General features: G+C 50.4%; 1 protein-coding gene and 1 long non-coding RNA gene across 2 annotated transcripts; one reads left to right on the top strand and one right to left on the bottom strand.

Moving 5' to 3' along the window:
- Positions 1–4,152: 4,152 nt before the first annotated feature.
- Positions 4,153–7,721, bottom strand: EGR1 (early growth response 1). The gene is made up of 2 exons (XM_003980809.5): positions 7,421–7,721; positions 4,153–6,715 (listed from the first exon to the last, which is right to left on the bottom strand). The coding sequence occupies exons 1-2, from the start codon at positions 7,719–7,721 to the stop codon at positions 5,385–5,387; spliced, it is 1,632 nt and encodes a 543-aa protein (XP_003980858.1). The 3' UTR covers positions 4,153–5,384.
- A 5,371-nt stretch (positions 7,722–13,092) lies between these two features.
- LOC123386001 lies at positions 13,093–17,397 on the top strand. The gene is made up of 2 exons (XR_006599383.1): positions 13,093–14,655; positions 17,181–17,397. It is a non-coding gene; the product is annotated as an uncharacterized LOC123386001 (long non-coding RNA).
- Positions 17,398–17,667: the final 270 nt, after the last annotated feature.

The following is a 17,667-nucleotide window of genomic DNA, read 5'->3' as shown; positions in this document are numbered from 1 at the left end:
TTGAAGTAGGGCAATAAAAATGATGAAGGGCTGGCTCTGCTTACGTGAGGAAAGATTAAATGAAGCAGTTCTTTTAGAAGGCTGGGCCTTCACTATGTGAGTGTGGGGGAAGGTGGGGGATTATTGCTTCTAGTAAGAGGGAGGTGAGTAAATGGGGACATGGTGGGAAGAAGGAGTCAGAACAGGGGCTGTGGAGTAAATGGGATCACATCCACACAAAGACTTGTACTCAGGTGTTCATAGCAGCTTTGTTTATAATAGCCCCAGAGGGAACCAACCCCAATGTCCACCCGCAGGTGAAAGGGTGAACAAATTGTGCTATAGCCATAGAGCGAAATACCACTCAGCAATAAAAAGGATTGAACTATTTATGTAAGCAATAACATGGATGAATCGCAAAATAATAATGCTAGGTTAAAGAACAAGACCCAAATGAGTACATACAGAATTAGTGAATTTCTATGAAACTCCAGAAAATGCAAACTGATCTACACAGCAAAAGAAAGCAGATCAGTGGATGCCTGGGGACAGGGATGGAAGAAGGAAACATTTCCAAGGGGCACAAGGAAAGTTTTGCAGGTGATGGATGTGTTCATTACCTTTTTTTCTTAAGTATTTATTTATTTATTTAAATAATCTCTATACACAACATGGGGCTTGAACTCATGACCCCAAGATCAAGAGCCTCATGCTCTTCCAACTGAGCCAGGCAGGCACCTCTGATATGTTCATTATCTTAATTGCGGTTATGGTTTCACCTGTGAACACATACATCAAGACTTCATCAAATGGTACAGTTTATTGTATATCAGTTGTACTCAAAAAAGCTATAATAATAAATAACCTAAGCACTGAGGAGAATAGGCTTGTCTGAGATAGCTCCCCAAAAAAGGAAATGAAATAGATTTACTTACAACTGAGAAGCTGAGCTGCCAACTTGACCGAGGAGAATTTCTCAAGTCAGCTTTGTCTCAAAAGGCTTTCCTAGGTTCTAGTAATGGGAAAAGGGAGATAGAAAGAAAACTCACTGCAGTGAAGGGCTAGATTTGCTATTTGGGGGCAAAAATCTTAATAGCACCTGGACGCTAACAGATAAAATGTTGAAACCTTGTTTGTTCAGTGCCTGATTCTTTTAGACTCGGCCTCATTGGTCCTTTAGGACCACTGAGATCTTGCTCTGCTTACTCCTTGCCTTTCAAACTACACTAAGTGTGGCTGAACCAGGGAAAACAGCAGGGATAGGGAGTGAGAGGGACATTGCAGGAACTACCTCTAATCCTCTAGTACCCAATCCTGCTTCCTAGAGTTGGAGGTTCCAAGAGGGGGGTAGGTAGAAGGAAGCACACCTCAAACTCAGCCTGACAACCAGGCTAAACTCTGCCTGAGTGCTTAGAATCTTTCCAAATGGAAAGCCTCATAGACTCAACATTCCTGATTCAAGAGAAAAGAGTACCTCTCAGGTTCTAGAAAGAAGGGTCAAGGGTCCTTAAAACCAGGTTCTTTTTAAAATTCAGAATCTAAACCTATCCTTCGCTGGCCAAGTTTTCCCTGCCCTTTCTCTTCTTCCACCCCACTCCTCTGTCCTCAACATCCTTGAAGCCCTAGACAATGTCCCCAGGTAGCAATCAATTGTTCAACACTATCTGGGTCCCTTCCTAAACCTCAGCCTTTATGATGATAGAGCTTTTATCAGCACCACCCTGTGCCCTTGGTTTCAGATTTCCCTCACAGAAGCAGGAGTTAAAATACTTTCCTTTTTTTTTTTTTAATACTATAGGACTATAAAATGCGGCAATTTTTTAGTCTTGCCCTATTTCAGCTATGCAGAGAAACTTGAGTTTCAAGTGACAGAATCCAAAGGAACCCTGGTAACAGGACTAATAAAAATTAGCTGGCAATATTGGCAGAATTTCTCTAAAAACCCTCTACATCAGAGTTGCCTGGCGTGCTTGTTGTCAAGACCAGGTCCAGGCCCCCACCCTGACCTCAAGAATCAGATGCTCTGGGAATGGGGCTTGGGAATATGATTCTAATGCATTGTAATAACATAGAAGATTTTCTGCTTTAAAGGAATAGAGTTTCTTTGCTCCTTCTTACATATTTTATTCTTGCCATGTCCTCCCATGCCCACCCTTGCCTTGGTAGTCTGTGGTGAGAAATTATTAAGACTGTGTTACAGGCATAGACTTGTGTTTCTGGGGCCAGAGTGAGATGGGGAAGGGAAGGTGGGGCTGGGAAAAGGTGTGTCAATGCAAATACTGTCCCATCAGGACCTGGCAACTTTGCCAGAACGCTCATGGGGATGTGACCTTAGCTGGAGAAGGTGGCTTGGTTGCTCCTGCTCTAGACTGAGCAGTGTGGTATCATGGGAAAGGGCAGAGATCAACAGTGTTGGTGGCTGAGGGCTAGAATAGAAGAGAAAGAATTGGACTAATGCCAGGAGACTTCTGGAATTTTCCTGGCTTCAGAAGTAGTGTGGGAGACCCTCAGAGGGAGAAGGAATGGAGGAGGCAGGTTAGACCTCACCCTCACTCAAAGGCTGATAACCACACTGGGTATAGAATATACTTCATTGTTCCTGACTGGGAGGATCAGAAGTTGACAGGATCCAAGGCTTGGGAATTCCAGGACATCAAATCTATTGTACCCAAATGACCAATGGTTGGTAGTGTCTGACCCATTTACAGAAGACTCAAATCAGGGCTGAAGGTAGTGCTTGCATTCAGTAATCTACCCATTCATTCATTCTCCCAGGTAAAAACTCAGCAACACCCTCCCTAGCTCACACATAAAAAGTAAGTCAATTGAGTTGACTCTTACTTAGCCTTCCCAACTCAACTTTTCCATCTTTCCTAAGCTCCTGTGGGGGTTGGGTGTCCTTCTCCTTGCTCTCAGAGAGCCCCATGCTTGTCCATATTATATAACACCATGTTATAATTTTTAGCCTACATATCCGTGTCCTCAACAGTCTACATTGTTGTGACCAGCTCAAGGCCTCTCACAGAGCAGAAGATGCTAATAAACCCATAAGAATTGCTCCAGCCATGAGTGTGCACCAGCAGGGAGCTGGGGCTAAGGAACCTAGAACCTCAGGCCTCCTACACAATGGGAACAGACTTGGTCTGGATGGGAACCTTAAATACCAGGCCAGCCTCCTGCCCACTCTGCCTTGTGTTCCCAGAAGCTGCCAAGGATCGCAGCTCCAGCTGGCAAGTAGTTAGATTTCTTCCTGGAAGGATTCTTGGCTTGAGAACTGGCCCTCGCCTCTTCTAGGCTTCTTCGATACCCTCAGGTTTCGGGGGACGTGGAGAATGGGAAAGAGAGGCTGAGTCAGCTCCAGCCTTGTTACTACTTCCCAAAGCCCTCAGGCCCACCCTTTATCTCCCCCAAGTATATATGGCAGGAACTCCCAAGAACATAGCTTTCCCCAACCCTGGGTAGAGATAGGGGGCAGGGTCGGCCAAACATTTGGGGCCAGGAGAATAGCACTGCTTCTGGGCACTCATGTTCCACTTTTTATTTTTTTGTTTTTTGTTTTTTTCTTTAATGTTTATTTATTTTTAAGAGAGAGAGACAGAGAAAGACAAAGCATGAGCAGTGGACGGGCAGAGAGAGAGGGAGACACAGAATCTGCCAAGCTCCAGGCTCTGAGCTGTCAGCACAGAGCCCGACGCAGGGCTTGAACTCAAGAACCAACAGATCATGACCTGAGCCAAAGTCTGGTTGGACGCTCAACCGAATGAGCCACCCAGGTGCCCTTCATGTTCCATTTCTACCTGTAGCCTTCTTCAGCTTTAATTAACCAAGTTAAGGTTCCAGTCTGCTAGACTAAGGAAGAGGCCCAGTATCAAGAGACCCACACACAGTTCTCAAAGAATTCACTCCAGTGACACACAGCGGGCACGACTTTGACTGGAATTTCCCTGTCTCCAGGGAGCCTGGCTGGCTCAGTCTGCAGAGCATGTGACTCTTGATCTCAGTGTTGTGAGTTCAAGCCCCATGTTGGGTGTAGAGATTACTTAAAAATAAAATCTTAAAAAACAAGAAAGGAATCTCCCTGTCTCTGTAAAAGCCCTTCAAAGCCCTCGATAAAGATGGCTACAAAAGGGCCGCCCCCTCTCCCACCCCAGGAAACACGCACCCAACCACAACTATTTTATTTTCCTTTTAATTTTTCTGAAGGATATACACCACATATCCCATGGGCAATAAAGCGCATTCAATGTGTTTATAAGCCAAACAGTCACTTTGTTTAAGCAAACACAAGTACAAAGTAAAATAAAACCACAAAATAATGAACTGCATGTTCATAACATACAAAAATCGCCGCCTACTCAGTAGGTAACTACAACATTCCAACTCCTGAATATATTTATAAATTTACATTTTCAGTTAAAAAAATAGACTTTTGAGAGTTCAGATTTTGTTTTAGATTTTGTTTTCTTACATTCTGGAGAACTGAGGCTCAGCTCAGCCCTCTTCCTTATTTTGCTCCCAAAGCCTCCCCCGAATCATCACTCCCTGCCCCCCTTAAGGCTAGAGGTGAGCACGTCCCTCACTACGGCATGAGTCAAGCTGTCAGCAAGGCGCAGCACACAAAAGGCACCAAGACGTGAAACTCCTTAAACCAAAAGGACGAAAAAAAAAAAACACTTTCCAAAAAAAGAAGAAAAACCAAACCGTATTTTGTCACATGTGAGAGTACAGTCGGGCAATATTTACAAAAAGGTTAACGGAACATCACTCTGACACATGCTCTGATTAATATCAAGGACTGCTGTTTCAAAAAAAGCTTCAAACTTAATCGTCACAGCATCATCACAAAATAAAGGATCACCGTTGGTTTGCTTGGCTTTTCTTTTTTTTTTTTTTTCCAAAGTGAGGCCCTAACTCCAAATAATACAATAGAATATGCAAATTATCTTCACATCAAGAGTACCCCAAGAAAAACAAAATCCATGGCACAGACACTGTACAAGGGTGCAGGGCTGGGCTCTTACGGCCCAAACCGCATTTTGCCAACTTGATTTTCTAGCATTGAAGGGACCAGGGGGTCAGGCATACGATGGAGATGATACTGAAATGATATATCCAAAATCCATGCAAATCAAGTTCTTTGGAAAGAGGTGAAGAACTTGGACATGGCTGTTTCAGGCAGCTGAAGTCAAAGGGAGTAGGGATGGGGGAGGAAGGGCAAGTGGGCAGAGAGGATTGCAGGCCAATAGACCTTCCACGCCGACCCTAGGGTAGAGTAGAGGGGGAGGGTTTGGCTCTGAGAACCTCCATCTCACCTAAGAGGAACCCCCTCCTGTGGCCATCTCCTCCTGCTGTCCTAAGTCTCTTGTGTTTCTTTTTCTCCCTTTTCCTTTTTTCCCCCTTTCCCTTTAGCAAATTTCAATTGTCCTGGGAGAAAAGGTTGTTGTCATGTCCGAAAGCCCTGTTGAGGCGCTGAAGGAGTTGGTGACAGCCGAGGAAGGGAAGCTGCTGACTTGGGCTGGGAAAGCAGGGGGAACGGAGGAGTATGTGGTAGCCACTGAGGGTGAGGGGAAGCCACTGTGCACAGGGGATGGGTAGGTTGAGGAACCAGGAGAGGAGTAGGAGGTGGGCACAGGTGATGGATATGAGGTGGTGGCTGGGGACGGATAAGAGGTAGTAACTGGGGATGTGTAGGAGGTAGCCACCTGGGACGGGTAGGAAGAGAGAGAGGTGGTGGCAGAAGAAGCCACAACACCTTTGTCTGCCTTTTTGTCCTTCTGCCGCAAGTGGATCTTGGTATGCCTCTTGCGTTCATCACTCCTGGCAAACTTTCTCCCACAGATGTCGCAGGCGAAGGGCTTCTCGCCTGTGTGTGTGCGGATGTGGGTGGTGAGATGGTCACTGCGGCTGAAGTTGCGCATGCAGATGCGACACTGGAAGGGCTTCTGGCCAGTATGGATGCGAATGTGGCGGGTGAGCTCATCTGAGCGGGAGAAGCGGCGGTCACAGGACTCCACGGGGCAGGCATAGGGGCGTTCGTGGGGGGGCGTCTTGCTGGGCCGGTTGGGGTACTTGCGCATGCGGCTGGGTTTGATGAGCTGGGACTGGTAGGTGGTGTTGAGGGCCTTCAAGTCCTGGGAGCCCGACTGTGTGGCAAAGGCCTTGATGGTAGACAGTGGAGTGAGTGAAGGCTGCTGGGTACGGCCTTCCAGGCCTTGGAAAGGCTTCTGGTCTGGGGTGCCCAGGCCCAGGTCCCCCTGCTGTTGTGGAAACAAATAGTCAGGGATCATGGGGACCTGGAAGCTACCCTTGGCAGCAGGGTAGGCAGGAGGCGGGTACTGGAGTGCGGTGCCTGCCGAGGCTGGAAAGGCCTGGCTTTGTGGCTCAGGGAAGATGTCAGTGTTAGGTGTGGGGAACGTGGGTGCTGCTGAGTAAATGGGGCTGCTGTCATTGGACTGTACTGCACAGCTCAGGGGTGGGCTCTGAGAGGCAGAGGAGGAGGAGGAGGAGGCTGCTGGAGATGGTGCTGAAGATGAGGTGGCCGGTGGGTTGGTCATGCTCACGAGGCCGCTGACCAGGCTGAAGAGGGGTTCAGGCCACAAGGTGTTGCCACTGTTGGGTGCAGGCTCCAGAGAGAAGCGGCCAGTGTAGGTGATGGGGGGCAGCCGGGTGGTTTGGCTGGGGTAACTTGTCTCCACCAGAACCTTCTCGTTATTCAGAGAGATATCAGGAAAAGACTCTGGCAGGAGAGAGAGAGGGAGGAGGCCCGGTTACTGGAGAGCAATCACTGGAGGACGAGGACACGAGCTGCCAGGCAAGAGGTCGGGCTGGCTACCATTGACTCCTGAGCTGGTTAATAATTGATAGCAGCAGATTGCAATGTTCCTGGACCCGCTCCAGCGGCAGAGCCCATTTCAACAACAGCTGACGCAAATACGGAGAATCCCCCTCCACTGCAGCTCACCGCGCTCCGCAGCGGCGGCTGCGCCACGGAGGGATTCCCGCCAGCAACCCCTCCGCCGCGGCTAGTGCGCGCCCCCTACCCCGGGCTGCCAGGACATCCCTGGGCACGGATCACGGCCATTCCTTGGGCACAGGCGGCAAGCAACGCAAGGATGTCTGGAGAAAGGGGGGCGCAGCCCTGCTCTTCAAAACAAGCCCTCCCCCCTCCACCCACCCACGCAGCCCGAGCTCCCCATCCAAAACAGAAGCTCGCTCTTCTGCGTACAGCTAGGGACAAGGAGGGTGAGGGTGAGGTGGGTGTCCCCAGGTATCCCTCTAGCACATGACCCTAAGGATGCGAGGAAGGGAAGGGAAACCCCACTTGCATCCCTGAGGTCCAGGAGCACTGCTGCGGTGAAGGGGGCGCTGCAAGGCTGTGGGGAAGGATTGGATGCCAGGATGGTGGCGAAGGGGCTAATCCTCGGCGTCGGCCACCGCTTACCTGCGGTCAGGTGCTCGTAGGGCTGCTCGCCTGCCTCCCCCTGAGGGTTGAAGGCGCTGTTGCTGCTGGCGCTGCTGCCGCCCCCTCCACCTCCACCGCCCCCGCTGCTGCTGCTGCTGTTACCGCCGCTGCCCTCTGAGGCCCCGGCAGCACCGAGAAACTGGGGAGCCCCGTTGCTCAGCAGCATCATCTCCTCCAGCTTAGGGTAGTTGTCCATGGTGGGCGAGTGAGGAAAGGAGCCGAACGGGTCGGAGATCTGCAGCGGAGACATCAGCTGCATCTCGGCCTTGGCTGCGGCCATCCCGGACGGGCAGGCTGGAGAGCTGGTGTTGGGGCGGGTGGGCGCAGCCCGGAGCCGTGGCTGCGGGGGACACACTCTCGGGGGCCTGGCCGGGTCACATGCGGGACGCAGGGCACACTGTGGCGGGAGCAGGTGGGGCCTCTAGGCTCGCCCTCGCAGCCAGCGGGTGTGGACGCGGCGCTGCTACCGAGGCTGGGGCAGGGGCCGGTCCTGCGGCGGCGGAAGCTGGCGGCGATGGCAGCAGGCGGCGGCGGCGGCTCCCCAAGTTCTGCGCGCTGGGATCTCTCGCGACTCCCCAGATCCGCTTCTATTTGAAGGGTCTGGAACGCCACGGGCCCGCCTCCGTCGTGACGTACATGGCCATATAAGGGAAGCAGGAAGCCCTAATATGGCAAGACCGGCCGGGAGGACCCAGAGTGACGTGAAGCCCCCTATCCTAGAGCTGTGGGCACCGCCATCCCTCACCCCGGCCCCTGCGCGGACTCCTGGACCCTGGGCGTCTAGGCTTCGAGAAAGCTTAGGACTCAAGCCTCAGCTGGGGACTCCCGGACTCAGGCTGCCTCGGAGTTCCCAGCCTTGCCCCCGCCTCTTCCCTCCGCCTTCTTCCCTCCTCCCGGAGCCGGAAGCGGCCGGGCCATATCTGGCCGTTCCAAATAAGGCGCTGCCCAAATAAGGGTTGTTCCGGCGGGGGATCCTTCCTGCTCCTTATATGGCGTTTCCGGGTCGTTGCTCGCTGCTCCCTGGTTGCCCCCCCTCCCCCTCCCCGGGAGCCAGAATGAGCGCAAGAGCTGGGGACGCCCTGGTGGAGGGCTCCGGGCGCGTAGCGCTTGGCGCATCGCGGCTCAGGCGACTCCCCAGCGGGGACTGGGCTGGGGAAGCCCGGGCCCGGGGCGGGGGCGAGGGCGAGTCGGCCCGGGGTTCTGCCACCGTCATCCAGGGCCCTCCCGCCCACCTCTGGGACCGTGGGAGCGGGGCGGGAGCTAAGGGGAGGAGCGGCTGGGCTGGCCGGGGCAGAGGCCGCCCAGGAGAGGCGGGGCATTGACCCCCCCGGCCTTGACCAATGGCACGAAGCCATTCCAGATGTCATGGGGGAAACTGAGGCTAGGAAATACTCGCTAAGTGGTTCCCTAGGTCTCTTTGGGTTGCGGTGGGCCACCTGCTTCTCAACCAGGAACTGGTGGTCCTTGTGGTGGTGGGAGACTTCCCCACCTTTATCCAGAACAAATGGAGATGGGCGGGCAGTGCGGCAATCTGAAAAGGGGGCTTCCCTATGGGCTGTCTGGGGACCCCTAGGCTGGCACCGAGAGGACCTGCTTAGCGGCCTGGTGCTGCCCCCTGGAGGTCCCCTCTCCAGCTCAGTTCCCCGGGCCCCGGGCCGAGTGGGCTCTTCCGCCGGCTTCGGGTTCCCCCTCCCTGCTCCTGTGCTGGGCGCGTAGCCAGGCCGGGGGAGCCTTAGACGCAGTGAGCGCGAACTGAGCAGGCGCCGCAGCCTGGGTTCTCCCTGCAGTCCCTGGGGAGCCGCCACCGCCGAGGCGCCCAGACTCCAGGCGGGATAACACTTCCCTCCCGGAGCCAGCCTAAGGGCGGGAGGGCGGGGGTGGGTAGGCGGGAACGATTCCCGCAGGTCTTCCAGGAGCAGGACGCGAATGGGGAAGCCCTTTCGGTCCCATCCCTACCCCCGCATTTAAATGCGCACCCCAAGAAAACAGGGATTCCGAGAGGGGAAGGCTCCTGCTCTAGCTCTCAATCCAGGGAGGTGCTGTTTTTCTGAATTTAAAAAGAAAGCACAAAATTTGTGTGGAAGGAGGGTGCTGAGGACACAGGGACGGACGGGGGTAGGTCTGGGGTCCCTGTGAACCCAAACAGGTCAGAGTCCTGGGGTTTAAATGGGAGGGGCACTAACTTTTGGGCTTCATCCTTCTCTATCCTCTACACACGCACACACGCATGCCAACACACACACACACACAGGCACACACACACACATTTTCTTATAAAAATCTATTTAAGGAATCTAGCAATGAACCTGTGTGCTCTAAGTCTGAGCTCCCCAACCCAAATGGCTAGGGCGTGGTGAGAGGCCCACTCCTAATGCCTAACCGTGTTGCCCATTAGGGCCATGAGTGATGTACCTTCTCTGAGGCTTCCTGCCAGTCAGGGTCAGATGGCCTTGTGTCTGAATGCCACTCCCAGGTTGGGTATCTTGGCCAGGCTTTTTGTATCTCACTTTCTTCAACTGTAAAATAGAGCTAATGTTAATGATACCCACATGGAAGAATTGTTGTGAAAAATTGAAGCTTACATGGACTGACATCACTGAAGTCCCAAAGCACAGTTCCTGCCTTGGAATTACCATTCAATAAACAGTGACTATTGTTATTTTCAGGGGCTTTTGACCCACGGGGTCACCCACAATTCACCCACCCGTCTTCAGCCTCCAAGCAAACTCCAGTGATCCTTTTCTGAAAAACTGTGCAGAAAGGGAGAAACATTCCAATTCTAACACAGGGGACATTGTCCTGAAGAGCTAATCTGAATCTTTCTTGCTGAAGTAAAACATCACTTCCTAGAACAGAATTTTACAACCTTGTGTGTGTGACAGAATCACTTCTGGAGCTCTGGGAAAAAAAGAAGAAGAAATTTTACCTTAGACCTACTGAATCACAATTTTTCTGACCTTGTGAGTGCCAGAACTGAACTGAGTGGATTCCTCATCTTAGTTAGGATCCTCCTTCTGTCCCTGGGGAGCTGCCCAGATCCCAAGAACACAGCCAGAACAAACCAATTCCCCTATGATTCTCATGTGGAAGTTGACCTAAGTTATCTTCAGATCCTCACTGAAGCTGGGCAATGGAAATCCTTATAGTCTATATCTTTTGTTTTGCATATGCAACATCAATTCCCCTCTCTTTTCATAATTGCTCCCCAGACAACGGTTTCTTTTGGGGAACCACTCCAGTCCATGTGGTTGGAGGAAGACAACGCTGCTCTAGACCTAGGAGTGGGTATGTCACCCACACCTGGCCATCCATCTAGAATGCTCCATCCTAGGACCATTCCATGTCCCTAGCCAGAGCAATTGGTCATGTGCCCATCGACCCAAACAAGACTAATGAAAAGCACTTCTGGGATTTTTTCTGGAACTCTTGAAAAAGGACAATTCTCTCTCTGATGGTACTAAGCCAATGGAATGTAAGCCTGGAGGCCATCTTGCCACGAGGACTGGAAAGCCTACCTGAAAATGAAGCTAATGCAGAGGAAAACATAGAAGGCTTCTACATACAGAGAGTAAGTCTTTGGATACAGCCTGAGGTTTTTAGTTATGCAGGCCAATGCATTTCTTTTTGATTTAATAAAATAGGCTCCTTTCAGTTTCTGTTACTCACAATCCAGCAGTTTCTGATTAATACACCCATTTTCCACAACAAAAAGAACTTTTCTGAGGACTTTCTGTGGGCAAGGATTGGGAAGGCCTATGGCATACACCCCGGCCTCTAAGAAGCTTACAGTTAGGTAAAAGAAGACTGGATTCCATGTTGCAAGAGAATTAAGAATAGGAAGAAGCCCTGTTAGTCTCCAAATGTCAGTTGTGCTGAAGAACACAGAAGATAAGAGGAGGGAGAGATTCCAGGGAAGGGGACAAAGATGATAAAAAGATTTTAGAGGAGAGCGAACATGAGAAGAACCAAACGTGGTGAGGAAGTGAAGCACTTTCAGGCCAGGGTTGGGGGGAGGGTGGCCAGAACAGTCCTTGTGTGATCTGCCTGGAAAAAATGAGCTAAGGGGCACCTGGGTGGTTCAGTTGGTTAAGTGTCTGACTTTGGCTCAGGTCACGATCACATGGTTGGTGAGTTTGAGCCCTGTATTGTGCTCTCTGCTGTCAGCTTCAGATCCTCTGTCTCCCTCTCTCTCTGCCCCTCTCTGGCTCACTTCCCCCCCCCCACCCTCTCTCACACACATACACACACACACACACACACACACACACACACACACACAAATAAACATTCAGGGGCACCTGGGTGGCTCAATCGGTAAAGCATCTGACTCTTGGTTTTGGCTCAGGTCATGATCTCACAGTTTCACGAGTTTGAGCCCCACATTGGGCTCTGTGCTGGCAGCATGGAGCCTGCTTGGGATTCTCTCTCTCCCTCTCTCTCGGCCCCTCCCCCACTCACCCTGTCTCTGTCTCTCTAAAAATAAATAAATAAACTTTAATTAATAAATAAATATATTTTTTTAAAGCGCTAGAGTAGAGAGGGTTTCGATTGGGAGATAGCAGGAGGTAAGGCTGAGTAAAACATTCATTTAAAAAAACACATTGATTTATTTTTTAAAAGGTTTATTGGCCCTTGCTTGTATCAGAAACAATTCTAAGTCTTGGGGATTCTGCAATGAAGAAAGCAGATGGAGTTATGCCCTCTTGGAAACTGCTATTCAGTGACACAAGTAAACAACTATGTAAATAAAAAGGATGATTTCAGATTATGGTAAGTAAAACATACTAGAGAGGTGAGGGAAGCATCTCAGAGGAGGTGACATTTATGCAGAGACATAAAGGATGAGAGGAAACCAACTGTGCATAGAGGAGTGTGGTGGGGAGGGCATTCCAGGCAAAGGGGACAGCTGTGCAAAGGCCTCAGGAGGGAAAGGCTGCGATCAGTCTAGGGCCTCAAGCTAAGGTATGGGCAGTGAGAATGTTTAGGACTCAACTGTACCCCTCCACCCTCTTCTCCCTTATTCTGCCCTCTATAGCTCATACAGAGGAGGAGGTATCATTTTCCACCCTGCTCTGCCTTCATGGTATACGCCCCTGAAGAGCACTGGGAGGAGTGGGCTCAAAGCCCCTACACACTGCACAGACCTTAGCCCTCTCTCTGACTGGGAAACCAGTGAGAAGGAGGGCCTGAGAGTCTTCTCCCTGGATAGAGTTATGCTCTGGGCCTGCCTTCTCAGCAATACAGCTGGAAGCATCTAGGTTATCCCCATTCTCCTCTGGTCTGTCTTCTGGGCAATGGCACAACCCTGGTTGCTCTCATGGGTGGGGGCTGGGGGAGGACTGGAAGGCGAGGAGGAGACAGAGTGAAAAGAACTGACCCCTCCCAAGGAGCCAAATCTCAGGTGGGCTTTTGAGCACCTACCTAACTTGTGCCCAACAAACCTGACAACCAGCCTGGGGTCTAATGGAAATGAAACTGGGGGTAAACAAGACTCAGAGTCACTCCTGCACCCTGACCTGGGATCTACAGGGTTTCCAGGAGCATTAGGGATGAGTGTGGGACTCTCACACCTTGCATCCTGGGTGACTGGTGCCAGAAGCCCTGGGAAAGGTGAGAAGCTCTTGGAAGGGGTGCCGTCCACTCCAGCTGCCGTCTACACTCCGACTTTCCTTGCAAGCAGGAGAGGAGTAGGGAACAGAGGTGAGAGCAGAACTAAGCTTGCCCAGGGCACCTGGGGCTCCAAGCAAAAGCCAGTGGGAATCATTATGTCTCAGAAACTTGACCCATTGCTGAGCACCCAGCATCTGTCAGAGGAAAACAAGCCCCATTTTCCACTGCCACTTCCTCCTCCTCAACCCCGACTACGTCAGCACCCACATGTGCTGCTCAGATCGTGGTTTGCCACTGCTGTGGCCAGCCTGGGGCTCAGGAAGTGACTCTCCCTTCAGTTCCGTCTGGGGTGCCTGTCACACTTTCCGATGGCTGATGGGTTCTGCCGGAAATATGGAGGGCCTGGCCTTCAATAGGTCTGGGTACAGCTCTACTCCCACCCTGTGAAGGAAGGGTTGTGAGAGGTGAGGAGAAACCTCTGGAGAGTCCAGATCTGGTGGGGGGTCGAATGAGGGGACAGAAAGTGCACTGACAGAAGAGGAAAAATGGAGACATGAAGAATGACCAGGGGAGATGAAAGAGAAAATCCCCTCGAGGTGTTGGAGTGTGAAGCCATTGTATTTTGCTCCAGTTACAGGTGGGGAAACCAGGTGCCAGAGGAAAACCCTGACTCCTAAGCCAGGTGGAGAAGGGCATGTTCTTTTTTTTTTTTTTAATGTTTTTTTTTTAATGTTTATTTATTTTAAGAGAGAGAGAGCATGGGAGGGGCAGAAAGAGATGGGGAGAGAGATCCCAAGCAGACTCCATGCTGTCAGGGCTCAATCCCGAGAATGTTGCGATCACGACCTGAGCTAAAACCAAGGGCCAGATGTTTAACTGACAGGTACCCAGAGAGGGCAAGTTCTAAGAAGGGCTCATGGAGAGTGATGCTGAGGCCTGAGGCACAGGGGCCCCTGGCTCTGAAGAGGGTACCTGGCATGCTCGGGGTGGGTTCTAGGAGCTTCGGGAAAGGGACATGGAGGATTTGGCCAAGATTAGGGGATCTGCCTGAGAGAGTTGGGGTCTGTGTTGCCATCCTCAGAGTCTGGCTGATGGGTTGTGTGCCAGACACAGGTTAGGTCTAAAGTGGAGACACTAAAGCATAATATTTTGGCACAGAGCATCTGTTTTGGGCAGAGGGAGAGGGTGAACACTCAGGGCTCTCCTGGTCCTTTCTGCCTCAGAGTAACCTGCAGATGCAGAAAGAGGCTGCTGTCCTTGGACATCAGTCTCTCTGCCCTGTGCTGTGTGGATCCTCTCCCAGGCCTGGGGCTGTCAAGACCCTGGACTTACAGGACAATTTGGCCTGTGGTGGATTCTTTGCTCTCCCCACCCCTCAGCTGAGTGTGCAGCAAAGCTGGCTGCAGAAATCTCTGGAAGCGTGTTGGGCAGGCAGAGGGAGGGGAGCGTTACATAAGAGCCCACTGATGTGCAGGAAGTCTGGAGCAGCCTTTAGATGAGAGAGGCAGCGTTCCCATCCAGCCTAGAAAAGCAGGAATAGCAACGGCGGTTATTTCTGGCCCCTCACCGCCGCCCAGCCCAGCGCCGGGGTGCTCAGCTTCATGGTGGGTGAGCTTGGACTCTGTAGACCTGGTGGGAGGGGGAGGGAAGTAGGGGACAGGCAGCCCCTGGGGTTGTGTCACAGTGGCACTGGCCTCACCCCCTACCCCAAAATACCAGGATGCAGCCATGAGCTGTGGGTGCTTGTTTTTTTTTATTCTTCTTAACATCTAGATGCATTCTCTACCCCCACCTCACCCATAAGACACATTTACAATGTGACAGGCTCTGTGCTAAACATTTGACAGACATTTGTATTCACAATACCTCATGAAGTAAGTACTATTCTCACCCCCATGTCATTGATGAGGAAGGGGGCTCAGAGAGGGCAGGTGACTTGATTAAGTTCAGAAAGCTGAGCAATGGGGGAGCCAGGATTCCAATCCAGATAGTCTGGCTTCAGAACCTCTGGCTGAAACCAAAGTCATACCAAGAACAACATATTCTCTGGGGTTCCAGAATGAACTGGACAAAGCTTTCACCCCTAGGGATTCTTTATTTGTATTTATTTATTTATTTTAAACATTTTAACATTTATTTATTATTTTTGAGAGAGAGAGAGAGAGAGAGAGAATGAGCAGGGGAGGGGCAGAGAGAGAGAGGGAGACACAGAATCTGAAGCAGGCTCCAGCCTCTGAGCTGTCGGCGCAGAGCATGACATGGGGCTTGAACTCAGACCTTGAGATCACGACCTGAATCAAAGTTGGATGCTTAACCAACTGAGCCACCCAGGCACCCCCACCCTCTAGGGATTCTTGAGTCAAGTCGAGTAGGGCAGACAGACATGTGAACAGACCATTTCAACAGTTACTTATCAAACATCTGCTCCTCTAGGTATTAAAGATACAAAAAGAAGTAAAAAGGTGACTCCTCTTTTGCAGTTTGTAGTCTGGGTGTGGGAGACAGACAGATAAACAGGCAATCACAACAGTGTGAAATGTGCTATCATAGGGGAAGCTTAGTGACTGCGGAACCCCTAATCATCTCCTACCCACCGAAGTGCTTCCCAGGCAGTTGGGGAGCCAACTAGCCATTCTGCAGGAGGCTGGGTGGGGAGTGCTGGTGGGGAGACCAGGCAGGAAATCATGTAGTCATCTAGGAGAGAGGGTGAGGTCTGGATGCATCAGTACCAGCTATCACACACTCCCTTCAGGTGCCACCCAGTCAGACCGCAGAGAGCAAGAAAATTTGACACCCAAATTTACTGACAGGCAGCTCAGCCCAAAGGTGCATGCATCCCTTTTCCTTGGTACAGTGGCCACAGGGAAATGGGAGAGGCTGGATGGAAGGGTCTTCTCTTTTTCCCTTCTCTACTACACCCATATAAGAACCCTGTTTAGGGCAAAGTCGAAAGAAATGACTGAAGAGGATGCTGGAATCCAGAACCAGGAAGAAGAACTTCCCTCCAGATTATCATACTGATAAGAAGAGATAAGAGGTAGGCAGAGTTAGCTCCTATCCTCAGGAATGCCCCAGAGGGTTCTTCTCTGTACTCCAGGCAGAAGCAGCATTTCTGTTCCTGTGAGTAAGGGGAGGGGTCTTTTGAACTTCTAGGACTCAGTTTCCCTCTGGTCATGCCTCAGAGAGAGTCATCATGGCAGGGTGACAGTCTTCAAGCCAACATTGGACTCAGTGCCTTCTTAAAAAATGTATTGCGGTAAAATATATACGCCATAGGGGTACTTGAGGGGCTCAGTCAGTTAAGTGTCCGACTCTTAAGTCTGACCTGAGTTTTCAGCTCAGGTCATGATCTCATGGTTCGTGGGATCAAGCCCTGTGTCATCAGGCTTTATGCTGACAGCTCAGAGCCTGCTTGGGATTCTCTTTCTCCCTCTCTCTCTGCCCCTCCCCTGCTTGTGCTCTCTCTCTCTCAAAATAAAATAAAATAAAATAAAATAAAATAAAATAAAATAAAATAAAATAAAGACATTTATAAAATATACATACCATAATATTTACCATTTTAATCTTTTCTTTTTGAAAAAGTAAACTCTATGCCCAACGTGGGTCTTGAACTCAGGACTTGGAGATAAAGAGGCGCAGGCTCGGCCAACCAAGCCAGCTAGGCATCCCACCAGTTTAACCATTTTTTTTTAAGTGCACAATTCACTGACATTAAGTACACTCACAATGTTGTGCAACCATCACTTTCATCCATCTCCAGAACTTTTTCATCTTCCTGAAGAGAAACTCTGTACCCATCCTGCTCCCTCACACCACTGCCTAGTAACCTCTATTATAGTTTCTGTCATGATGAATTTGTCTATTCTAGGTACTACATGTAAGTGGAATCATAATATTTGCCGTTTTTTGACTGCCTTATCTCACTTTGCATAATGTTTTTGAGCTTTGTCCATGTTGCAGCATGTGTCATAACTTCATTCCTTCCTAAGGCTGAATAATATTCCATTGTATGTATATACCACATTCTGTTTAATCCTTCATCTGTTGATGGACATTTAGACCATTTCCACCTTTTGTTTTGTTTTGTTTTGTTTTAAGTTTATTTATTTGTTTTTCATGAGCACAGGAGGGGCAGAGAGAGAAGGAGAGAGAGAAAGAATACCAAACAGGCTCCAAACTGCCGGCATGGAGCCCAACGCGGGGCTCAAACTCATGACCCATGAGATCATGACCTGAGCTGAAATGAAGAGCTGGATGCTTAACCGCCTGAGACAGCCAGGCGCCACTGTTCCCACCTTTTCACTCTCGTGAATAACACTGCTGTGAATATTAGTGGGCAAGTACCTGCAGACTGTTTTTATTCATCATCCACTTCAGCTATCAAAAGAGGGATTAAAGTTAGATTTAAGAAGGACTTCCTGATTTTGTACTACCAGCGACCAAAGCAGCAGCATCTCCCTCTTTTCATAGTTTTAATAACCACAATCTCCTCTGCCTCCCTTAATCCTACCCCTAGACTGGGGGAATGCCCGGAATGGCTGCACTTGTATGGGAAAGAGGCTTAATAAGGGTCACTCTGGGGTCATAGCTGTAGATGGTTTATTTTTAGGAGC

Source organism: Felis catus, chromosome A1 (assembly GCF_018350175.1).
Source record: "Felis catus isolate Fca126 chromosome A1, F.catus_Fca126_mat1.0, whole genome shotgun sequence".
In the NCBI taxonomy this organism is placed as follows: domain Eukaryota; kingdom Metazoa; phylum Chordata; class Mammalia; order Carnivora; family Felidae; genus Felis; species Felis catus.
This window is presented reverse-complemented; position numbering and strand designations above follow the sequence as displayed.